The 26,236-nt window shown below is 40.8% G+C and overlaps 1 protein-coding gene across 1 annotated transcript in view; it reads left to right on the top strand.

Annotated features, from left to right (window-relative positions):
* nfatc1 (nuclear factor of activated T cells 1) overlaps window positions 1-26,236 on the top strand; it is a 262,760-nt gene that overhangs the window by 50,511 nt on the left and 186,013 nt on the right. The window contains exon 4 of the mRNA XM_059972556.1: window positions 25,817-26,019. Within this exon, the coding sequence (XP_059828539.1) occupies window positions 25,817-26,019 (203 nt within the window). The remainder of the gene's footprint in view (window positions 1-25,816; window positions 26,020-26,236) is intronic.

The following is a 26,236-nucleotide window of genomic DNA, read 5'->3' as shown; positions in this document are numbered from 1 at the left end:
GAGATAGAAAATGCATGCCCAAAGGGCAATGTTACAGTAGTCATGGGGGATTTCAATATGCAGGTGGATTGGGAAAATCAGGTTGGTGCTGGATTCCAAGAGGGGCAATTTTTAGAGTGCCTGTGAGATGGCTTTTTAGAGCAGCTCATGTTTGAGCCCACCAGGGGGTCAGCTATTCTGGATTGGGTGTTTAACAATAAACCAGAATAGATTAGAGAGCTTAAGGTAAAAAAAAACCTTGGGGATAAGTGATCATAATATGATCAAATTCGCCCTGACATTTGAGAAGAGAAGCTAAAGTCAAATGTATCAGTACTACAGTGGAGTAAAGGGAATCACAAAGGAATGAGAGAGGAGTTTGCCATAAACAGAGAATACCTGCAGATGCTGGAAATCCAAGCAATGGACACAAGATGCTTGTGGAACTCAGCAGGCCAGGCAGCATCTATGGAAAAGAGTACAATTGATGATTTGAGCTGAGACCCTTCATAAGGACTGGAGAAAAAAAGATGAGGAGTCAGAGTAAGAAGGTGGAGAGAGGGGTGGAAGAAACATAAGGTGATAGGTGAAACCGGGGCTGGGGGGAGGGGGGAGGGGGGAGGGGGGGAGGGGGAGGAGTGAAATAAAGAGCTGGAAGGTTGATTGGTGAAAGAGATATAGGGCTGGAGAGGGGAATCTGATAGGAGAGGACAGACGGCAGTGGAAGAAATTAAAGGGGGAGGAACAGCAGAGGGAGGTGATGTGCAGGTAAGGACAGAAGGTGAGAGAGGTAAATGCAAACAGGGAATGGTGAAGGTGGTGGGAGGCATTACGAGAAGTTAGAGAAATTGTTCCTCATGCCATCAGGTTGGAGGCTACCCAGAATGAATATAAGGTGTTACACCTCCAACATAAGGGTGACCTCATCGCTACAGTAGAGGAGGCCATGTCCTGATGAAGGGAAAGATGGAATGCTATAGTATACGAGCCAATAATATTAAAGAGGATACCACAAACTTCTTCAGATACATGAAGTTGAAAAGAGAGGCAAGAGAGTTGAGAATGGCTCTTGGACTGGTGGAAAAAGGTGCTGAAGAGGGAGTAATGGGGACAAGGAAATGATGGACAAATTGAATAATTATTTTGCATCAGCCTTCACTGTGGAAGACATTGGCAGTATGGTGGAAGTTCCAGGTTTCATGGGTCATGAAGTGTACGAAATTACCATTACTAGAGAGAAGGTTCATGGGAAACTGAAAGGTCTGAAGTTAGATAAGTCACCTGGACCAGATGGTTTCTGAAGGAGGTGGCAGAAGGGATTGTGGAGGCATTAGCAATCATCTTTCAAGAATCACTTGATTCTGGAATGGTTTCAGAAGACTGGAAAACTGCAAATGTCACTCCACTCTTGAAGAAGGGAGAGAGGCAGAAGAAAGGATATTGTAGGTCAGTTAGTCTGACCTCAGTGGTTGGGAAGATGTTGGAGGCAATTATAAAGATGAGGTGTCAGGGTACTTGGAGGCATATAATAAAATAGGCAGCAGTGACCATGGTTTCCTTAAGGGAAAATCTTGCTTGACAAATCTGTTGGAGTTATTTGAAGAAACAAGCACTGGTGAGGCCTCACTTGGAATTTGTGAACAGTTTTGGACTCCTTACCTTAGAAAGTTTGTGCTGAAACTGGGGAGGGTTCAAAGGAGGTTCACAAAAATCATTCCAGGATTGAGTGAAATATCATATGAAAAGCATCTGATGGCTCTGGGCCTGTTTTTATTGGAATTCAGAAGAATGAGGGGTGACCTCATTGAAAACTATTGAATGGTGAAAGGCCGTGATAGAATGGATGTGGAGAGAATGTTTCCTATGATGGGAGTTTAAGTGCTTATGGAGATAAAAAGGAATTTCTTTAGCCAGAGAGTGGTGAATCTGTAGATTTCTTTGCCACAAGTAACTGTGGAGGCCAGGTCTTTATGTATATTTAAGGCAGCAGTTGATAGATTCTTGATTGGTCAGGGCTTGAAAGGATACAGGAAGAAGGCATCAGATTGGGGCTGAGAGGCAAATTGGATCAGCCATGTTGAAATGACAGAGCAGACTCAATGGGCCAAATAGCTAATTCTGCTCCTATGTATTAAGGTCTTATTTGGGGGGGCGGGGAGCAGATCTCAGTGAACTATTGAATACTGCAAGGCCTAGATAAAGTGAACATGGTAACTATCTTTTTATTCACAAGGAAGTCTTGGATCCAAGGGCACAGCCTCAGAATAAAGGGACATCCATTTAGAACTGAGGCAAGGAAAGCTTCCTTCAACAAGAAGGTGGAATCTATTGCCAAGCGATAAGAGTTATGGGGAGAAGTCAGAGAATGGTTGGGGGGAAAATAGCCATGATTGAATGCTGGCGCAGACTTGGCCTAATTCTGTTGCTGTATTTTATAGTCTTAAATAAGTTATTATTGTAATAGTACACATCAGTGGTGTAGAAACAATAATAGTGTCCAAGAGGTTTTTACGTAGGCACATGAATCTGCAGGAAATAGAGGGATATGGATTATGTGCATGCAGAAGAGGTCAGTTTAATTTGCAAGATGCTCAGCACAAAGACGGTGGGCTGAAGGGCCTGTTCTTGTGCTGCATGTTCTACGTCCTAATCTTGCATTGTTGAACAATACAGATAGTTCTGATTGAGTGTACGATAGAAGTTCTATGACTTACTGTTCTCACCCTCCTCTGTTTTAGTCACGACATAGCTCCTGTGTGGCACTAATCAAAAGTTGCAGGAAAAAAAAAAGAATCCTCCCAGAGACACAGGCTGAACCAACCTGTCCATCTGTTTCTGGGGTCGCACTCAACCAGAGGTTGCCTCCCACTTACTTCTGATGGGGCAAGTGAGGTCATCAGAGATTTGGTTTAGGGGTCATGGATAGGATAGGTATCCATGGATATGGTTTAGGATAGAATATGGATTGGTTTAGAGCTTTTTTATGTCATGGACACCTATCATTAACTGAGGTTGGGAACCCCTGAGGTAGAGGAATATGGGACAAATGTAACCAAATTGGACCAGCTCAGATGGGCACTTTCGTTGCCATGGATTAGTTGGGTTTCTCTGTGGTATAACTTTATGACTTGGAAATCCAGTGCTGACCATTTTCATTGGATCACTGCCAGCGGAAGTTGTCCATTAACATAAAGAGCAGAAGGTCCAGCTCATGGGGCTAAGGCTTCAGCCTCACTGGTGAGCAAGGCTGACGGATTGGTGATTGGCAAGTGACTCAATCAGCCCTGCTGCCTTCTGATGAGGAGTAAAGGTTGTCAAATACAGCAGTAACTGCAAGATACTGGGTTGTAACACCTAGCCCATTGACTGGAGAAATTTGAAAAATATCAGTTGGCATGAGTAAAATAAAGGTAAATAAATTACTGTCCAAAAGGATTTATTTAAAATGTATTGAATTTGACAAGCTTAATTGAACTTGTTAATGAAGTAAGTGTGATACTTGATGGGGTAGTGGTGTTAATGCTAAGACTTTCATAGCAAAAGTAAAAGACTTGTCAGGGAAGCCATTGAAAATTGGATTAAAGGAATGACATTATCTTATAGGGTACAGAATTGACTGAAAGTTAAAGAGCAAAAGTTGTTTTCCCAAATGCAGGGAAATATACAATGGTGGTCCTCTTGGTCCAGGAAAGGACTACAATATCTTCTGACTTTGGTACTCAGTGAGCCAATGACAGAAAGTCTGCCAGCAGAAAAAACTGTCAAGAGAATACAGAGGTTTCAGAAGAACAGACAGACCAGTGAAATGAGCAGACATTTGTCAGATAAAATTTAACACTGATAATAGTGAAGTGATAAATTTTGATCAGAGATATAAAAGAGACAATGCAAACTAAGTATTGCAATTAAAATTTGTGCAGGAACAGGGTGAACCAGCCATTTAAGTGAAATCTTTGTTTCATTAATAGAATGCAAAATTTTGCTTGCTTGGAGTATTGTATGCAATTTTGGCCATCCTGTTATGGGAAGGATATGGAGGATTTGGAAAGGGTGTACCAAAATGCTGCACGGGATTAGAGGGTGTGAGTTGGTTGAATAAAAATTAGATTGTATTTTTGGAGTGTCAGAGACTGAGAGAGATATGATAAGCATTTATAAAGTTATGAGATGTGTAGATAGGGTGGGCAGTCAGAATCATTTTCCCCAAGGTAAAAAGGTCAAATACCAGAGGACATGCATTTAAGATGAGAGGGGAAAGCCCAATGAAAATGTGTTGGCAAGTTCTTTTACGCGGAGAGTGGTAGGTAGGTACTGGGACAGGTTACTGGGGTGGTGATGGAAGCAGATACAATAGAGGAATTAAAGAAGCTTTTGGATAAACACGTGAATGTGCAGGGAATGGAAGGATATCGGTCATGTGTAAGAAAAAGCGATTCAGTTTAATTTGGCATCTTGGGCTGAAAGGCCTATTCCTGCTGTACTTTTCTATATTCTTTGATCCACTGTATGTTCTAAAAGCAATGGCTAATCTCCAATTACATTCCATTGTTCACTCTATGTTGTAGAAAGGGTGATAAGGCCTGGGTATTGTATAGTGGTGGAGCTTGGGTTGTTCTAACCAGGAGATAGATTTGTTACGGGCATTCCAAATCACAGACAGAGTAAATGAAGACTAACACTTTACAATGTTACAACTATTGGAGAAAACAGGAGGAAGGAAGTCAGTAAAGGACAAGAAGCAAGCTGAGAAAGTGAGATTTCATGATCTGTGGCAGAGCAGATGAAGCTGAAATGGATGCACGTTCGGAAGGAGCAGTCAAAACAAATGGCCTCATACTTGAAAGGAGAAGCACGCACAGACCTATGGGAAAAGTTGGATTAATTGGATAGTTCAAAGGAGCTGGATCACAATCACACACACAAAATGTTAAATTAAATAAGTAGTGCAAAATGAAAAAAAAAGTGAGGTAGTGCTCATGGGTTCAATGTCGATTCAGAAACCTGATGGCAGAGGGGCAGGAACTGTTCCTGAATTGTTGAGCGTGTGTCTTCCGGCTCCTGTGCCGCTTCCCTGATACCAGCAATGGGAAGAGGGCATGTCCTGGGTGATGGGAGTCCTTAATTATACAAGCTGCCTTTTTGAGGCATCACTCCTTGAAAATGTCCTGGATGCTGGAGAGATTAGTGGCCATGACGGAGCTGACTGAGTTTACAACTTTCTGCAGTTTATTTTGATTCTGTGCAGTGCTCCCTCCCACTCCCACTCATACCAGCCGGTGATGCAGGCAGAATACTCTCCATGTAAAAATATAGCTGCTGTCATGCCTTCTTTGTAACAGCATCGATATGCTGGCCCCTCTGAGATGCTGACATGAACATGAAATTGCTCACCCTTTCCACTTCTGATCCCTTTATGAGGACTGGTGTGTGTTCCATCATCCTACCCTTTCTGAAGTCCACAATTAATTGTTTGGTCTTACTGACGTTAAGTGCAAGGTTGTTGCTGCAACACCACTCAACCAGCTGACCTATCTCACTGAAGCTGAAACAAGTAGTGTCCATTTATAACATACAGTAAATGTATAATTATAACCACTTACTGTTTAGTAGTTCATAAAATTTTCTCCATTTCCTCAATCTTTTCTGTCAAACTGAGTGATCAAGGGAAGCAATTGTTATCTGATTTTAAAATAATATTGGTTCTGGCAGCGTGTCGAGTACTGAAGTTCCAACAAGTCAGTATAAAACATAATGCCAATGTGAACATAAAATGGGAATTATTGCTTGTATCAAATGCTTGGGGTGGAGGGGTTGAATTTTGCATTTAAAATTATTAATTACCTGACTACCAAAGCAGAAAACTTCTATAATTACACGAAGTACACAGTGATAAATCTAATATCTCAGTTTGTTGCTCATAAGTCTGGTGTTAGCTGATGCTTTTATGAAATAACAACGAGAGTGAGAAACTTCTTGGAGACTGATTTAACTTCCGGCAATTAGTGGAGCTACCTTGCGGTTTGTGAGCCACTGCCCAGCAATCCTTGATGTCTTGGGCTCTGAGTTCCAATTGTTCCATCTCCAGTTCTGCATCATTTTGAAATACAGTGGATTCCGGTTAATTGGAACATATTGGAACCAGAACTTTTTGGCCCAATTAAGTGGCTACCCCAATTAGCTGAAGTTTCATGGAAATAGTTAAAAAGGTATTAAAAAAAGACAAATAGGCTAACAAATTGTGTACTTAAATGAAATTCAGACCAAATTAGAAAACTACCAATACCACTACATTAGTATAAGTCCGTATATAGTTATTGACGAAGGGATTCATTCAGAGTATACTGCCATGTTGTACTGATTGTCTGTAAATGTACAAATCAATGCTGACAGCCAGTGTAGATAATGTACTGCCTTCATACAATGTTTTCAATGTTGCATCATACAAATCCTCATTTTCATTGTAAAGTTCAAGATGGTTGTCGATACCTTCAAATTCTTTATAGTACCTAACTTGTTGATGTTGTGAAATCATTTCATTTTCATTCACGACCGTTTCTGGCATCACCAAGCCTGAATACTTGAAACTGCAGTGAACGAAACAGTTATGAGTTGCCTTTCTGCTTATTTCTCATCAACTACCAGTGACAAAAATTACTGCTTTTTGAACACAAACACACACAACTGATAAAACAAATAAATGAAGTGATATAAATGATAGCTATTTTCTTGATTAGTTTTTGTTCTGCCTCGATTAACCAAAGGCCTAGTTAACTAGAAATGTAGGTGATAAACAAAAGTAGTTTTATACTTAAGAAGTTATGAATTAGTTGAGTCAATGAAACATTCATCTTGATTTACAAAATTTTCTGCTATCTATTTAATTTCTTTCAGTGGAACATCTTAAGTGTCATAGATAAAGTTCAGAAATATGCCCCTTTGCCTACCAAATCCATTCTAATCATCAAGCACCCATTAACACAAGCACTTATTTTATTCTCCCCACATTCTTATCTATTCCTCCAGATTCTGCCACTGACTTATGCAGTTGGGGTAATTTACAGAGAGTAAATAACCTACCAACCTGAGAACAAAGCATATTACATAGAGGGAACATATGAGGTAACAGGGAGAGTGTGCAAGCTTCTCACCGAGAGTACCAGAATCTGGATTGAATCCACTTCATTTGAGTTGTATGGCAGGGGCCCTGCTGTATGTGGCACTGTCTTGACTAAATGGTGACAAATTCTTCTCACTTACACATTGTTGAAGTGATCCCTTTAAGGAATAAAGTATATTTTGTTCAGGCACATCATATCAGAAGGCCCTGATTTGCCTTTGTATTGGGCCAACTTCAGTGGGTAGTCAATCCTTCTACGTTGATTTTGGTGGGCAAAGCCAGGCAATCAGTACTTCTTGTGATTTTCAGGACTTTAAAACTTGCTCCCACCAAGCAGGGGTCCTTCAAATCCTATGTGTCATCATTGCTACACCTTTAATGCTGAGGTGATTTCCAATTACGTTTGAAAATATTACAAAGTAAACCCATTTGATTGCGCTAGTTATTTGATAGTTCTGACAGAAGGAAATGTTAACACTTAAAAAGGATTATCCCTTTTGTTCAAATCCCTAGAGTTTAGTTAGAAGTCAAACACAGCTCCAGATCTTAAATACAGTGAGACACAAACCATCATGTTGCATATCATAACAAAGCTAAAAACAAAGATCCCTTTGTTTAAATGACCGTAGCAGATTGCTCCTGTTAGTTCAGACAAAGGTCAGATACTTGTCCTTTGTTGTATTAGTTAAGTGAGTGATACAGTATGTTTTCCATACCAACATCCATCTTTGCATCTGGGTTGCACTGATCTCAGTATAATTGTACTTCAGAAGTGGAGTTGAATGGGCATTAGTTAGTACATCACATGTTCAGCAACATCAAATTTCTAAGTGGTTTTCTGAGCACATCAGGTCTGCCTGAGCTATACAGGATTTTGTGTAAAGATGAAGAATAGAAGACTATCAAGGGAACAGAATTCAGTCATCAAGCTACTGTACAGTTGTTTTTGATAATGTTCAGGATTATCGCGGTTCTGTTGATGGTACTTTAGAATGCTGCAGCTTCAGGGTCTTCATAATGCTTATCTTCACTTTTGAACAGCTTCAACTCCTTACTAAGGTAATGAAATTTGTCATATTCCTTTAGAAATGAACTGAAACTAATTCGAATTTGATCTACCAATTTAGGTGCTGTAATGCACAAACTTTAGGATAATAGAATAGTTGCTGCAGTGCAGCAAACTTAACTTTTATGCAAAACATTTTGCTTTCCATTGGGAGATTATGACACTGACCTTTTATGTAAAGGCTGTTGTGTTAGATGAAGCTGCTTGTGTTGAGTATCTATATAGAATGATAGTTATTGTCAAACTAAATATTTTTGTATTGTTTACAACACAACATAGACACCCATACACAAACATACACATTATCCTGTTTGTTGGTAAATTAACAAATTTGTTTATTATTGTCATGGACACAAGAGGTACTGTAGATGCTTGAAGTCTAGAGCAATACACACAATGTGCTGGAGGAGCTAGCATCGATGAATGGGAATAAACAGTTGACGTTTCTGGCTGAGACTCTTTTTCAGGATTGGAAAGGAAAGGGGAAGAAGTCAGAACAAGAAAACGGTGGGGAAGGGGGTGTGGTAGGAAGCCGTACAAGGTGGCAGGCGATAGGTGAAACCTTGAGAGAGAGGGGGAGGTTAAGAGCTGGAAAGTTGATTGGTGGAAGAAATAAAGGGCTGGAGAAGAGAGAATCTGGTAGGAGAGGACAGAGGACCATGGAAGAAAGGGAAAGTGGAGGAGCACCAGAGGGAGGTGATGGGCTGGTAAGAGAAGGTGTGAGAGGGAAGCGGGAATGGTGAAGGAGAGGAGGTGGAGTAATTATCAGAAATTTGAGAATTCAACATTCATGTCATCAGGTTGGAGGCTACCCAGATGGAATAGAAACTGTTGTTCCTCAAACCTGAGTATGGTTGCACCATGGCAATAGAGGAGGCAATGGACTGATATGTTGGAATGAGAAGTAAATTTGAAATGTGTGCCAGCCAGAAATCACACTTACTGTGGCAAAGAGTAAAGGTGCTCGACAAAGCAGTCTCCCAGTCTATGTTGGGTCTCATTGATATACAATAGGCCACACCGGGAGCACCGATGCAGTAGATGACCCCAATAGACTCACAGGTGAAGTGTCATCTCACCTAGAAAGACTGTTTGGGGCCCTGAATGGTAGTGAGGGAGGAGGTGTAGGGCAGCTGTGGACCTTGTTCTCTTTGCAAGGATGTTCCATGAGAGAGATCAGTGGGGAGGGATGTGTGTACAAGGAAGACGTGAAGGAAGCAATCCTGGAGGAAAGTGGAAAGTGAGGCAGGGGTTGGAGGCGAGGGAAAATGTGTTTGGCTGTAGGATCCAGTTGGAGATTGTGGAAGTTACAGAGAATTATGTGCTGCATGCAGAGGCTGGTGGGGTGGTAGGGGAGGACAAGAGGAACCCTTTCGCTGGTGTGGCCACCAGTGTATGGGGTGCAGGCAGATGTGTGCAGAATGGAAGAGATGTGGCTGAGGGCAGCGTTGATGGTGGAGGAAGGGAAATCTCTTTCTTTGAAGAAGGAGGACGACTCAGTTGTTCTGGAATGAAAAGACATCCTGAGAACAGTTGCGATGGAGATGGAAGAACTGAGAAAAGGGAATGACATTTTTACAAGTGAGAGAGTAGGAAAGGTATAGTGGATAGCTGTGAGATCAGTGGGTTTATAAAAGGTAACAGTAGATAGAATGTCTCCAGAAATGGAGGCAGAGAGATTGAGAAAGGGGTGAGAGGTCAGAAATGGATCAAGTAAATTTGAAGCAGGATGGAAGATGGAGGCAAAGTCGATGAAATTGATGAGTGCAGCATGGGTACAGAAGCAGCACCAATGCAGTCATCAATGTAGTGTAGAACAAGTTCGGGAGTGATGCTGGTATAGGCTTGGATCTCGGACTGTTCCACATAGCTGACGAAAAGGCAGGCATAACCGGGACCCATGTGACTGTCCATGACTACACCTTGGGTTGAAGGAAATGGGAGGAGCTGAAGGTATACAGTGCAGTGGAAATACCAGTGGATATACATCCATATAGGTCACTTCATTACAACAGTGCAGAATGAAGTGTTACAGTTTCAGACATGGTGCAGTGCAGGCAGTCAGTAAGGTGAGAAGCCGTAACATGTTAGACTGTGAGGTTGAGAATCCATGTTATTGTAGCAAGGAACCGTTCAGTAGTCATATAATAGTGGAATAGTCTGCGGTGGGTGGGGGCTTTGCTTATGTTGGCTGATTACCAAGGCAGTGAAAAGTGTAGACATTGCCACTGAAGCACTGATTAACTCTTATTATGGTTTGAGAATCCTGGAGATTCTGAAAAAAGTATCATAGCTGTATTATCTGAATAGTTTTTAAACTTCGTTTTTGCACCAGTTGCTGGCATTTCACAGAGTATGCAATATCTTCATGGTTGGAAACTGTTACCCATGCTGGCTTTCCAGCCTTCAAACTGAGTTCAATTTAAGAAGCATCACACTCTGCAAAGCATTATTGTCACAAGCTAACTGATCTATTGTTTAACCAAGTATTACCTTTAGCCATTTCAATATGAAAATGGATTGTATTTGCAAAACTGTTCTGGTGCAAGAATCCACCTCAATGAGTAAGTTGATAATGGAAACCATTGTGTTTTTTAACCACAAGGTGCAAATTTCAGGTGAGTGAGTTGCGATTGGTGCCCTCTTCCCACTTGTAAGTGGAAGGGAGCAAAATATGCTTCTCTGGAGAAGCAGGGACAGCATGATTTCTTGTAAACAAGATTGGAGAGAGCTATAGAAATACCTACAATCTCCTTTTCCTCTTGCTATAGCACCCAGAGGGAAAAAAATGGCGTTTGCGTCCTTCCTAATGGTCTTTCTCAGTTGGAAATGGGCAGTCATGTGATGTGGGTGGAGAACTTTATTGATAAGAAATTCAACCCATTTGTATCCATGCATAATTACAGAAGAAATAAATTTGGATATGTTTTGGTCCTTGCACTCATTTCTTTGTGGTCACACTGACTGGGAAATTGGACTGGATGCTTCCAGTCATGATTCACTCAAATGTGTGTGGCATTTCTTTACTGCATTTCTCATTCATGAAACAGGAATTGGAGCATAACCTTCATGATTAACTCATAGTTCAATGATGAGTACACCCCACTGAAACTGGTGCTTGACATATGATCAGTATTTTCCCTGGGATCCTGTTGGGACAGTTATGTGGAATAATGAATCCTTTTCATGCTCAAAGGGAAATCAAGGGAATTCAGCACAACCATAATCATTACACACTCTGACCACTTCTTTATTTGTTCTAATTGTGTTTTTTTCTTATTAAAAAGGGTATAAGTCATGTTTAATTTATGGTTTTTGTTCTTGTAGCTAATGTTTTATGATACATGATTGTGATGCTGCTAAAAATAATTTTTCATTGCACCTGTGCTTTGTGTATATGACAATAAATTTGATTTTGACTTTGACCTTGGGAGACCCACCCCTTCCTTCCACTTGTGTATTACTATCCCCCACCCATCCACTTACGTTTTGCAACTGCTCCCCACCCAACACCATCCCTAGTATTTGGCCTCATTTGCATGGTCACCCATGCATGGTGGATGCCTTTACCCCTGCTTACTGACAAGGAGTGGTGTTGGTAAAATCTGCGGATCAAGCTGAACTCTCCTTAAGGGCAGTGAACCACAATGGTGATTTTACAAGGCAAGTCGATTTTGACTGTGCAGTCATGGGACACATAGTGCCCAGATAGAACACTAAGAGGAGTGTATCCTGTTACAGGGCACATGTCCCTTTACTGCATTGGTTGCTGCACACGTTTCAAGTCATTGTCAGGAAATAATAGATGGGACAAAGTCACATCTATATGGTTTGGATATGTTTGGTGTTGATATACAATTACTAAGGGCTACTTGAAAGATTATGGAGTAGTTTATTAAGGCTTGGTGCATACGAACTTCCTCCTGCAGATGGTGAAAAATCTCTGAAATTTTCAACAGATTCAGGTTAATTTATTATGTACACCAGGGTACAATGAAATTCCTTGCCCAAATGAAGCTCACAGTGTAAACAGAGTACATGGTATTGATAAGTACAACAAAAAATACAGCAGCAAGTGCCATTAATGGAATGATGACGTTTTCTGGGGTGCAAGTAGAAGCACTGAAGTGACAATAATGCAAGAGGTCGAGAATGTGGCTGCATCATTGTGAAGGAGGCGTGATAGAGGTGACTGGTTCAGAATTCTGACAGCAGTGAGCTGTTCTTAAATCTGGATGGCCAGGCTTTCAAGGTCCTTTCTCTTCTCTCAAAAGGCAGAAGAGAGAAAAAGGGAATACCAGGAGGGTTGTGGAGGAGGGGTCATTGGAGTTACTTAAGGAAGAAGTAGGTAATTTTTTGAAAAATCATAGAATTGAGGGCAGTGAACATCTGCCCCAGAAGAGAAGATAAGTTCTGAAACATTTTGGCTATGATATTAAATGGTGGGACAGGTTTGAGGGGCCAGGTGTTCTATTACTGCTCCTATGTTTTTCTGTTCTAAAAGTTCAGGTTAAATAAATCCCATACCTTTGTAAAATCAAACCAAAGTTCACTTAGTGCAAAGTGAATAAAGTGGTCATAGTGTTGTAAACTGAAGTGATTATGTTGGTTCAAGAAGTGAGTGGTTGAACAAAGTAACTATTATTGAATCTGATGGTGTGGAACTTTAGGCTTCTGTGCCTCCAGCCCAATAGTAAGGAGATGACACTACAAAAAGATAGCATTGTCCTTCATAGTAGCAGTCAATAATACTGTACCATTTAATAGCATTGATGTTATTGGCTGTTCAGACACCACTGATACATTGAAGTAACACAAAAGATCCCTTTCAGCCATCACCTTGAATTGACGTCAGATGTCACCTGACCTTGGGAAATGAGAAATTCCCATTGCAGAAATCACTAGATGTTTGTGCAGAATTTTCACTGAGGTCAGTGACATGCAGTGCTGCTCCATCAGTCACTGAAAATTGCAAGCCTCTGCAATTTGGAGAAAAGCTCCACGTTCAGGATATTTTTGAATTTTATGGAACCATGCCAGTGCATAACTCCAAGCAGTAACTGTTCAATTATTCAAAGCCTTTAGGTTCACTCAAAGGTGTAGTGACTGCCCCCGTGAGATTCAAAACTGTTGCCAAAACACTAATCTTCCCTAGCATAAGAAATAGGAGGAGGAGTTGACCATATGGGCCTTCAAAGTTGCTGTGATGTTCAATAAGGCTGGGTGGCATGGGGTAGCATAGTGGCTAGTGTAACACTTAAGACTGCCAGCCTTCAGAAGATCAGTGTTCAATTCTCACTGTTGCCTGTAAGAAGTTAGTAAATCCTCCCTGTGACCGTGTGGGTTTCCTCTGGATGCTCTGGACTCCCACATTCCAAAAAACATATGGGTCAGGATTAGTAAGTTGTGGACATGCTAAATTCATACCCGAAGCATGGTGACACTTGTGGGCTTCACTATGTTGGTGGTTGATGCAAGTAACACATTTCACTGGATTTTTCTGTGTTTCAGTATACATGTGACAAATAAAGCTAATCTTTAATCTTAAAAAATTGCAGCTGATCTGAATTTGGCCTCACTTCAACTTTTGTTCTTATTCCCTATGGCGCTTGATTCCCCTATAATCCAACAATCTGTCTGCCTCAACACTGAAAATGTTCAGTGACTCAGTCTTCACAACTCTCTGGGGCAGAGAATTCCACACATGCATGATGCTTTGAGAGAAGAAATCCTTCATCTCCTCTTCCTTAAATGGGCAATGCCCTATTCTAAAACACTGTCCTTTAGTTCCAGGTGATGTATCCTCATCAATGAACCCTGGTTGCTATGGGGATAGTTTGCGGATGATGTCATGTAGTTAATAGGTTAATGAGGTTCATTAGTGAGAAAGTCAGAGAGAAAATACAAGCAAATGAATATTAGAACTGCAAGATGCAAAGTTATAGGCCACTATGTCAAGCCTTTCTCATGGACAGAGGAGAACTGAGCCATTTTAAAAGAAAGGAAGTAATGATGAAAGCAAGGAAGTAATGTCAAGACTTCATACAGCACTGATGAGGCCTCACTTGGAGTGTATTGAACAGTTTTGGATCCCTTATTTTAGAAAGGATGTGCTGAAGCTGAAGAGGGTTCAAAGGTTCACAAAAATGATTCCAAGATTGAATGGCTTGTCATATGGAGAACATTAGATAGTTCTGGGCCTTTGTTTACTAGAATTGAGAAGAATGAGGAGTGACCTAATTTAAACCTATTGAATGGTGAAAGGCATTGGCCTGAGTAGATGTGGAGAGGATGTTTCCTATGGTGGGAGAGTCTAAGACATAGCCTCAGAATGGAGGGTTGTCCTTTTAGAATGGAGATAAAGGGGAATTTCTTTAGCCAGAGAGTGGTGAAACTGTGGAATTCTTTGCCAGAGGCAGCTGTGGTGGCCAAGCCTTTATGTACATTTAAGACAGAGTTTGATAGATTCTTGATTGATCAGGGCATGAAGGGATACGGGGAGAAGGCAGGAGATTGTGGATGAGAGGAAATTTGGATCAGCAAAGATGAAATGGCAGAGCAGACTCAATGGGCCAAAGGACCTGCGCCTATATCTTATGATCTTATGGTCTTATTATTACAGGTGAATGACCTAAATCAAAACAACCAGTACAAACACAGAAGTGGTTATTTGAAGTTTTAAAGTTTGATACAGAGTCTGGAGGGTACCAATGTGCCATAGCAGAAGAGATGCTGGTTTTCAGTGTTAGCTTCAACAATACAGGAGACTACAAACTGATAGGTGAGAGTGGGAATAGGATGGAAAATTAAAAGTGTCAGGAACCATCCTGGTGGACTAAATGCAGGTGGTCTGCAAAATACTCATCCAATCTTCTGCACAAAACAAGCTTCTGAGGAGCTCAGCAGGTCAGGCAGCATCTGTAGAGGGAAATGGTACTCACATGGTCCTGAGTAATGCCTGTCTTTTCATTGGCTACGTTGAGCAGTCTTTGTTCCAAATCTACTCTGGCACCACTCCCCAACTCCTGCTCTGCTACTTCGATGACTGCATTGCTACTATCTTGTCAATCTCATCTTCATTTCCTTCTATAGATGCTGCTTGATCAGCTGAGTTCCTTCAGGAGTTTGTTTTTTGTTCCTTCATATTCTAACATCTGTCTTCCTTTCTGTCTCCACCCAGTTATCATTTGGTTGTTCAAACCATATTGTGAGCACTAGATTGTAAGAACTACAAATGAATCAGTGCTTCAAATGACAAGTTTGTTTATTTCCAAGGATAGTAGGAAAGGAAGAGTTAAAAGGAGATGTGTTGTAGCTCCCTGTGGTTTCATGGGCAAGTGAACAGGGCAGGGAGTGGATGTTGAAGAGGATGATTGAACACAAAAGACTCATGCCAAAAATTGTGATTGTGTATTTAATATTTCAGTAATATTGTAAATATATTGTTTGATTAAGCATTCTTTGTTTACATAATTCATTATGGGTTATATGTAAAAGTACATGAATGGCATACGTAATCCTATCACCACAGCATAATGTGCACATCTCACTCAAGTAAAAATGAAACTAAAATACAAATTCCCAGCTGCATGTTGTTGCTTTAAATAGTTTTGTGTTTTGGAGTTACAAAACATAAGAGCGGTGACAAGGAAGTTTTAAACAAATCTGTTGAAGTGCTGCAAGACATTTGAGTTTTTAAAAAGTGTAGCAAGAAACAGTTGAATAAGAGAACTGTGCAGCACTTCTTTGGGAAGGGATAGAGAAGGTTGAGTTTAAAAAAGGCAGAATACAGACAAATTCATAGGTTCATAAACAGGTGTTAATAATATATATATAGCAGAAATTACTAATTACATTAGGACAACAGATGCATTCGATTGCATAAAAGATAACTTGATGTAGTATATTGAGCATTTGTGCAGTATTTTGAAGCAAATGAAATAGCCAATGCAAAGCAAGTGCCAGTTTTGTGCAGTGAACTGGATAGAAGCTCATACAGTTTGCTTAGAAATTTAACACCCCCAACCAAACCAGCTGAAATGAGCTTTGCTGATATCATGAAAGTAATGCAGAAACATTTGGAGTAGTGGTCGCCAGTCTGAAAGTGAAATAATGCTCAGGCTCTAGAGTGTTGAGAAGCAGGGAATGACCTAATGTTTGGATGATTTAAGCACCAGGCCAGATTGAAAAGGTCAGGGTGTTGGGTCTGGAGGTGAGGCGAGGGCCAGTTCTGCTCAGTTCTGCTTGATGCTCTGCAATATTTACTCAGCTCCACACTGAGCTGAGGCTGTGGCCTGCTCCAGCTGCAATGATGTCTGCCTTTGTGTCTTCTGTAAAACTTCAGTTCTGAAGCTATTTGCTTGCTTTTATTATTTGCGCAGTTTGTTTTTTTGTTCTGTCTCTGTGCATTGGATGTTTGGCAGTCTTTTTTATATGGGTTCTTTTGAGATTTCTTTGTTTTGTGGTTGCCAGTAAGAAAAAAATTCTCAAGGTTGTATAGTGTTTGCATACTTTGATAGTAAATGTACTTGGAACTTTGAACTTACTGTGGTCACAGCAATGACACACGAGAATTTACAGAAATGTACCAAGAAGGTTCAAGCAGAGGTGGATGCCTCAAAGCCAAAAGACATGATACAGTTGTGGTCCTTATTAGGATTTGTCAATTACTATAACAGATACCTGTTGAACCTGGCTACTGTGCCATGTCCCTTGAACTCATTACTACAGACCGGGAAGAAATGGCAGTGAACAAAGCAGTATCAGGTGGCTTTCAAAAAGGTAAAGGAAATGATGATGTCAGACACTGTACTCACTCATTATAATCCTCATCATGCAGTGAAGCTTGCATTTGATGCCTTGCCTTAGGTCAGTCATGTTATGAAAGATGGAAGTGAATGTTCCATAGCTTTTGCATCACATTCCCTTACTGCTGCAGAGGAACATTGTGCACTGATGACAGAGAGGCCTTGAGACTGATTTGGGGGGTAAAACAATTCAACCAGTACTTGCATGGGAGAGAGCTTACCCTCATTACTCATCATCAATCACTAGTGTCCATTTTCAATCCATAGAAGTGTGTCATAGAATCCATGAATGCAGAGACGGGCTCTGTTTCTTGGAGGACACAATTGCAAAAAAGGTCAAATTCAAAAGAGTGATTAATCAAGGAAATACTGATGGATTGTCATGCTTATCCTTGGAAAAAGAAATATCTGAGTCATTTACAAAAGAGGACGTTCCTCCTGTCGTGACCTCAGGTTTACTAGGCCACCCAAAATGGCTGGAATGTGCAGCAGAAATCCCAGTCCTCCCATTTTTACCAGAGCAGGATAAATTTAATGGGGGTTGCCTTATATGGACATTGAGAGCTGTACCATCCAAGCTGAGAGCTAAAGTGTTGGAGGAGCTACATGCTGGTCATTTAAGCATGGTCAAAGTGAAATTGTTGGCTTGAAACTTTGTCTAGTGAGCTGGGATAGACCAGCAGATTGAGCAGCTCACTATGTACTGTTCAGGATGCCAACATGTCCGGAAGATGCCAAAAGCAGTGCCTCTCCATCCCTGGGAAGGGCCTGCATTGCCTGAGCAGATGAATCATGTGGATTTTGCTGGACCACTCATGGGCACTAATTTCTTGGTAGTAGTGGGTGCAGCTACAAAGTGGCTGGATTTGTTCCCAATAGCCTCCGCTACAGTCCCACACACTGTTGATGTGTTGAGTAGCCTTGTCCCAAGGACTGGTGTTCCAGAGCCATAAGTCAGTGACAGTGGACCACAGTTTGTTGCAGAACAGTTTCATTCATTCCTGAAAATGAATGGAATATGATATGTTACATTTGTATCATACCACACAGCTATAAATGACTGCTATAAATGGTGGAAAGTTTTATGCAGAGTCTAAAGAATGTACTGTCAGCAGAACGCACTACACTAACATTGAATCTGAAGCTCCTCAATTTCCTCCGTGCATATTTTAATATAGCACACTCCACAACCAGCAACTCACCAGCTATGCTGCTCTTGGGTCGTTCATGCTCAGACGTCCTCAAACCTAATCTCAGAAGGCGAATGCAGAACAAACAGCTGAGACAAGTTGAGAGCTCCTCAAACAAGGACGTTTGATGTTTCACTCCTTGATAAGCACTCCTAGCGAAGGACTACAATTTTGATCAAAAGTGGTTATTGGTCAAGATTAGGCACAGAACTGGACCACTCTTCTCCACTTGGATGTCATCTGGAGATGACATGTCGGTCAGTTGAGGAGAGCAGAGATGATTGTTAGCGAAGAAAGTTGTCCAAAGCTGTCAGAACCACTTCCTGCCAACTCTGCCAGAGTCAACTCTTACCACTGCCACAAAATAGACTCCAGAACATGAGTTTGTTTTACAGTCATAAGTCTCACCTGCCAAGCAGAGTGACTCCCCCTTGTCAGGAAAGACTGTTATCCCACAAAGAGTAAGGTTTCCTCCACAGCAATGAAATCTTTAGGCCTGACTGGGATAACTTAATCCATATTTATAGCTAAGAATAGAGGAGTGTTGTGCACTTAATAATTCAGTAATATTTCAGTGATATTGTAAACATAGTGTTTGATTAAGCCTTCTTCTTTTGTTTACGTAGTTCCTTACGGGTTATATATAAAAGTACTTGAATGGCATGTGTCATCAAGCCATCACGTCATCATGTGCACATCTCGCTAAAGTAAAGCAAAAAACAAAATGAAGACATGCGTTCTCAGCTCTGTGTTTTTGCTTTCAATTAGTTTTATGTTTTGGAGTTACAAAACATAACAGTGCCCCCATTTATTTTTTGCCAAAAGATGAAATGTCAAACCTCACAATCTCACGAGTTAAAAATGGATCAAGTACAAAATGAAGTCAACATTAGAAGATCAGTAGTATCAAAGTCCGTAACAAATTTGTAGAATTTGGAAAGGGAGGTTGTGATTGATTAATCCTGGGCCAGAAATTGCTGTGCACTACAATATTATTTTTGAACAGAGCGCTAGCAATAACTTTGCTTGTGAAACCACCTTTTGAAGGTTACTATTGGGGGTTACTGACACAGCATTGTACATTGCTGTTGTGTGCTGAGTGTACTACTTTTCAAAGGGACATTATGTAATTAAGAAAGGATAACAGATTTTTTTTTCTGATCACAACAGTCCTGCAGATATTGTGCCGTGTAAGTGCTTATTTGTTGAAATTTTGCAATGTTTTCTTTCTTTTAATGAAGATTTATTCAAAGAACACTGGCTTGGAGGCAGTCTTGGCTGGTTGCTGCATTTGTGTTATTTTTCTTGCTGGCCTTTGCCAGTGTAGATGTTGTCACTTTAAACAAAACTGTACTGTTTGCAGATGCTCTCAGGATTTTATCACACTGGAACAAAGCTCTAGCAGGCTCGTCAAAAAAGAAGCAATTGGGGGCATAGAAAGAGAGATGACAATTTGTCTATAAATCTTTGTTTGGACTTGGTAGGCCTTTGGTTCATCATAGAATTGTCACAGCATGCTGGAGGGAAATTTTATCTCATCGAGTCTGTGCTTGCTCTTTGCAGAATGGTCTTGTCAGTCCATTGTAGCTTTTTTCTTTGCAACTTTGGAATATGTTTTCTTTTAATAATCTATCCAATTCTCTTGGGATCTTCAATTGGCTCCCTTTCCACCATTATCTATAAACAAAGAACTCCAGATCACCACCCGTAACCATTTTGACCCAAAATGTCAACAATTACTCACTTCCTACAGCTGCTGCTTGACCTCTTGAGTTCCTCCAGCAGTTTGATTTTACTCCCATGTGGGAGGAAACCAGAGCATCTGAGGGAAACCCACATGGTCATAGGGAGAGATAGTAAACACTATTTGAATAGCACTGAAGATTAGGATGGAAACTTGGTCTGTCTAACTTTGGAATGGAATTGGAGGACAGCACCTATTTGCAAAGGGAAATAGTTTGCCGGGGTTACAGAGGAGTGACTAGATAGACATATATAAGATCATGAGGGACATACATAGCATGATCGTACATTGTCTTTTTCCTAGGGAGGAGGTCCTAAGGACAAGAGGACATAAGTTTAGGGTCAGAGGCAATATATTTAAGGGAGCCATCAGAAGCAGCTTCTTTATGCAAGAGGTTATGGCTGTTTGGAATGAGCTGCCAGAAATGTGGATGAGGTTGGCACATTAGCCACATTTAAAATCCAACAAGATAAGTACAAAGCTATGAGAGATTTAGAGAGCTCTGTGTTAACCATAGCTAGATGGGACTTGCTTGCTAGGTCACACAGCATAGATGAGATAGGTCAAAGGGCCTGCCCCACACTATATGATTCTATTACTCTGTGACACCAACAGAAAAGTAGATACCAAGCAGGATATTACTCATTATAACCAACTGCCTTGATGAACTCAGTAATGATCTTGCTAGGATTTTTCCCTTGGTTAGATACTAATAGGTAACATCATAGATGGATTTAAAAAATAATGATGATGTCAAAATTACGAATGCTTACCATTATTTCCATTTGCGACTTAAGAATATTTGGGAATGTGTAGTTGAAATTGCTTTCTGTATTTCAGTCTGTCATCAAGCGCAGCACAGATTGCAGTTCGAATATAATTAAGCTTACAAAAATGTGGGCTTTTTTATGAATTGTTAAAATGCTCTGAAAATTTTATATCATACCTAGGTCAGGAATTAACAGCAATCAAAGCTATAATTACACCTTAACACATTACATAGCCATAAAAATACTCATTACTTATGCAAGTACATGTTGTAAACTGCTCACGTGGAAATTTTTAAAATGTGATTTTTTTTTCTTTGTGAAAAGTTAAGTACTTTTGGTTTCTATTGTACTCAAATATCATCATTGCAATTCTTAATTCAGACTCAGTATCAAATTGAAAAAAATATATACCTAAACTGTTCTCTTGTGTTTCTTGCCTCTGGAGCTCTTTGCTGTCATTGCTCAATCACTTGATGACATCTCAATGGTGGATGCCGGGGATTTCTGTGAACAAAATTCAGGGAATTGGAAGCTTTAGTACAAAGATCTTAGTGGGAAACTATATTTCCTGATCAATTCAGCAGTATTGTTTTGCTATTAGCCTTAGTCATGGTCTGTTTCATTACATTTGGACCATTTATTTTTTTAAACCTAAGCTTGATCATCATTATTGGACACTTACATTAGATGTAGTAGGATGTATCCTCACATAGCTGCTTGCATTACTCTAAATATGGCTACTATTTCCTTTCCAATTTGCAAAGTACGTGTGCTGTCTGATGTGATGTGAAAATCATCTGAATTTCCAGATTTGAGTCTGTGTCAAGGCCTTAATGAAACCCTGATTCATGTAGGGTCTTGTGCCTGGAAACTGAGGTGTCTTCCATAGAGGGAATAGCCGCTGGCCAAGGACCGATGTCCAACAATATCAACCAGGATCATCCATGTCCAAAAATTTCCCAGGGAGGCTTGAAGGAGAAAGCTTTAATTTGCTGGTTAACATAATCTGTCTAGGAAAAAAAGACGTTGTCACATCCACTACATGAATCTTCTGGTCCTTCTGAGTGTTGGGGAAAGGAAAATGAAAATGAACTTTTACTTCATAACCACGTTGTCCTATGTTTCAGATACCACTGTCTTAAAACTCATGACCAATCTCAATTTAAGTCAATGCAAATGATTGTTGGCAGCAGAGGCAAATGCATTGCAACTACTGTTTAACGTATTAAACACAACATACTAGGAATGAAAATCCAGAACCCTATCCTGCCAGCATCCTTTGAATTTTGGGGCAACATTAGGATGTTGGGACATTCTTTAATCCAAAGGGACCACACTGAGTTGCCATTTTACAGCTAGCACTGCTTTCATGAGGGAAACAGAAAGTAAATTTCTTAAGTGGTGTTAGTTCTGGAATGATTATTATGCAGAATTCAGTGGTGAATGATCAAAATAGAATCTTGTTACATTTTAGAATGCATTTGGGTTCACACATATGCAGTATATCAATATATTCTTTCAATATATCATACATTATTATTTTGTATGTTGTAAACTCTGTGTTAACCAGCGATCTCTTTGGCTGCCATACTGTATTCCTTTGAAATAGTTTGACGATAGTTTGCTATTTGACCTCCAAATCTTTCCCCTTCTCTATCTTAAACCCTTTTATAGTGCATCACATTGTACCTAAACAGAATAAGTTCAGCTTTGTGATCAAGGCAAGGTTATTTTCTGTAATCAGTTCTACCTCCCACTGGGGCATATATAATATCGTTTGCATAACCACTAATTTCACTTCTATTTTCCTGCTGAAGGTCTTCGAGTGGTTCTTGCTATTGATATTTCTTTTCTTAAATGTATGTTTCAACATTTTTAAAAATGTCTTCTGTTAGTATTTGTACATTCTGTTAGATTCATATGCCTAAAAATTGGAGATAATTGGAGATCATCCTTGTGTGGAGTCCCTAACACCAAAGGCCCCTCCAGGTTCCTGGATGGGTTCACAAAATTGTGTGAGAGATTCAAAAAGTAGAGCTATGGCAATTCATGCAGTAACATGTATCAATGCCATGCTGAATTTAGAGACCCTCTATTGGTCGGAATCACCCATGGATGTTGCATCCCAACTGTCTATGTTAATCACAAGCCTGGGCTGTACGATAGGGAGAGCAAGCTGATGCCCATGTAGCAGATTCCCTCTTTCTGCATAGCCGGTGAATCCAAAGGAACGGCAGAGGCTGATACAGTTTAGCACCAGTAGCGTTGTAGGAGTTGCTAGTCAGCGTTGATTTCAACATAGATGACTTAGGGACCCCAGCCCTGGATTCTTTCTCAGGGTTTACTCCCGAGGCATTCCTCATGAGTTGCTATAGCTGCAGAGAGTGTCTGAAGTCAGCGTTTCCTTCTCCTGGATGAGCTACCAAATATGGCTGATGAGCCCCATCTCTCCAAAGCAATTGGTTTTAAGGCACCGGCAGCCCGACTTTACCCCTTCTCTTGTCAGTAGAAACTGTTCTGTTGGGTTTAGTTGCTAAGCCCCATGTGAAAACTGGGAGCTGGACTTGGTTGGCAGAGGTTACTTGAGACCCACGCCATTGGGAGCATCTAATAGAAAGTGGGAGCTTATCCCCACTACTAACCCCTGCCCCCCTCCCCAGCAATAACAAGCTTAAGGAACCAATGCTGAATCTATGCATCCAGCCATGCTGAATGCTGAGATGTAAATCGAAACTTGCAGATATGCCCCCCCACCCACCTCCCATGTATGTGCAGTAGAAAAGCTGCCATGAAGAACATGGGGAATCTGAACTTCAGCAAGACCTTTGATAAAGTTCATCATAGGAGTCTGGCCCAGAAGGTTAGGTTGCTTGGCATTTAAAATGAAGTAGTAAGTTGGCTTTGTGTAAGAAGCCAAAGAGTGGTGGTAGATGGTTGTCGCTCTGACTGGAGGCCTGTGACTAGTGGTGGGTCCATTGTTGGTCATCTATATTGATGATTTAGATGATAATGTGGTAAACTGGACCAGCAAGTTTGAGGATGATAGCAAAACTGAGGACCTAATGGACAGTGAGGAAAGCTTTCAAAGCTTGCAATATAATCTCACCTGGCTGGGAGAATGGGCTGAAAAATGGCAGGTGGAATTTAATACAAACTAGTATTAGGTGTTGCATTTCAGCAGGACAAAGCAGGGTAGGACTTGCACAACAGTGAACGTTAGTGTGCTAAGCTGATTGGTAGAACAAAGGGAAATGGGAATATAGACCCATAATTCCTTGATAGTGGCATTGCAGGTAGACAGGGTTGTAAAAAAAGTTTTTGCATGTTGGCCATCATAAGTGCAGTTGTTGGGATACTGTGTTGAAGTTGTGCTATATGTTGGTGAGGCTGAATTTGGAGAATTGTGGACGTTTCTGGTAGTCAACCTACAAGAAAGATATTAATAAGCCTGAAAGGGTGTACAGAAAATTCACAAGGATGTTGCTGGGACTTGAGGACCTGAGTTACAGGGAAACATTGAATCGGTCAGGACTTTATTCCCTGGAGCATAGGAGAATGATTGCAGAGGGGTTATCTTATAGAGGATACAAAATTGTGTAGGGCGTACTGTGACTAGGGTAAATGTAAGTAAGCTTTTTTCTCCTGAGGTTGAGAAACAACTCAGGGTCATGGGTTAAGGACAAAAGGTGAAATATTTAAGGGGAACCTGAGGGGAACTTCTTCATTCAGAGGGTGGTGCGAGTGTGGAACGAGCTGTCATTGGAAGTGGTGGACTGGGTTTGATTGCGATATTTAAGAGAACTTCAATATGTACATGGATGAGAGCAGTAGGCAGAGCAGTGGTCTGGGAACGGGCAGAGGGGATTGGACATGGATTAGATGAAATGAAGGGACTGTTTCTGTGTTGCAGGGCTCTATGACACAATGGACTTGTGTCCTTTCAATCAAGTTGCCTCTCAGGTTCCTAGCCTCTAGCAGTTACAAGACTTTCCTGTCTAATTTGTCTTTCTTGATTAGTCGGGGTATGAAAGGTTACAGGGAAAATGGCCTAATTCTGCTCCTATATCTTATGGTCATCCTCCATCTATGATACCCAGTAGAATTCTTTGCATACAGTAGAATTCTGCCCCCCCCCCCCCCCGCTCCCCAAAGCACCTACCACTGTGTCCCTTCTGTCATAGGTACAGAATCCTGTCCTTCCCTGCCAGTACTACTCAAGGGCACATTTTCTCTTGGACAACATTGTTTAAGAGGAAAGCTCACTTCCATTTTCCAAAAGGCAAATGGGGATGGGCAATAAAACCCGGAAATCAGTCTACAATATTTGCCTCACATGAGTGAACTTCGATAAGTGTTTTGATTGGAGAGCAGAAAACATTTCAGCTTTTCAATCTGTGAGTTATTTATTGTACAAGTTCAAGGCATGATTTTTTTGATTTCTCATTAGAAAATTTGAACATAATGCGGCTCAAGGAACATAGTGTGCAAGGGTGGCAGAGTGGTGCAACTAGTAGAGGCAACAATCTCACAGTGCCTGAGTCCTGAGTTCGATCCTGACTTCCGATGCTGTCTGTGTAGTCTGTGTGTTCTCTCTGTAACTGAATGTTCCAGTTTCCTCCCACAGCCCTAAAATCTGGAGGCCGATAGGTTAATTCACTGTTCTATATTTCCCCTCGTGTATTGTTGGAAGTAGGTTTGGTGGGTTTGGGTTGATGGAAATGTGAGGAAAATTAAAGAATTAGTATGTTTGATGTTTGATGGTCAGTATTGGCTTGCTGGGTCTAAGGACTGGCTTCTGTACTGTATGTATCTGAGATCCAGTGTGCAACATGGTTTATCCATATAATGAAATGAATATGAAAGCAGAACCTTTTGAAAATAATCATGCAGTAAGTCATCAAACTGCTATTTTTGATCTTTAGAAACAGTTCCATAACCACCCTAAAGAACATAATCTTGTAAAATTACCTTTAATATGAAGCACACTAAATACATTTTCATAATTTGTTACTTCAAAAATGAGACATCACACCTGTCAGCAATTTTCTTCCCTGTTTTTGGCTCTGGCCTATATAAAAAAATTAATTGGTCTTTAGTGCTTGATGTTGAACATTGATTTTCTTTCTCTCTGTTTTATTGCCAGCTTCATGGCTACATGGAAAGTGAACCCCTCACACTGCAGCTGTTCATTGGGACAGCAGACGACCGCCTGTTGAGACCACATGCCTTCTACCAAGTCCATCGGATCACTGGCAAGACGGTTTCTACAACCAGCCATGAAAGCATCATCAGCAACACCAAGGTTCTGGAGATCCCTCTACTGCCAGAAAATAACATGAGAGCAAAGTGAGTCTCCTTCAGACACAGCCCATGTCAAAAATCTTCAGCTCATGGCTTATAACAGTTGGTGAAATTAAAATAGTGCTGGTCCTAAGGCTGAACAGTCCTGTTATGGTACTGAGTTTGAATTCAGGTTCAAGGTTAAAACTATCCTTTCTCTTACAGTGTGGAAGGAGTCCATTTGGTCCATTGACAATGCCAACCCATACACACACATCTTATT

This window comes from Hypanus sabinus, chromosome 1, assembly GCF_030144855.1.
Source record: "Hypanus sabinus isolate sHypSab1 chromosome 1, sHypSab1.hap1, whole genome shotgun sequence".
NCBI lineage: Eukaryota > Metazoa > Chordata > Chondrichthyes > Myliobatiformes > Dasyatidae > Hypanus > Hypanus sabinus.
The sequence above is the reverse complement of the archived record's forward strand: the minus strand, read 5'-3'. Positions and strand labels throughout refer to the sequence as shown.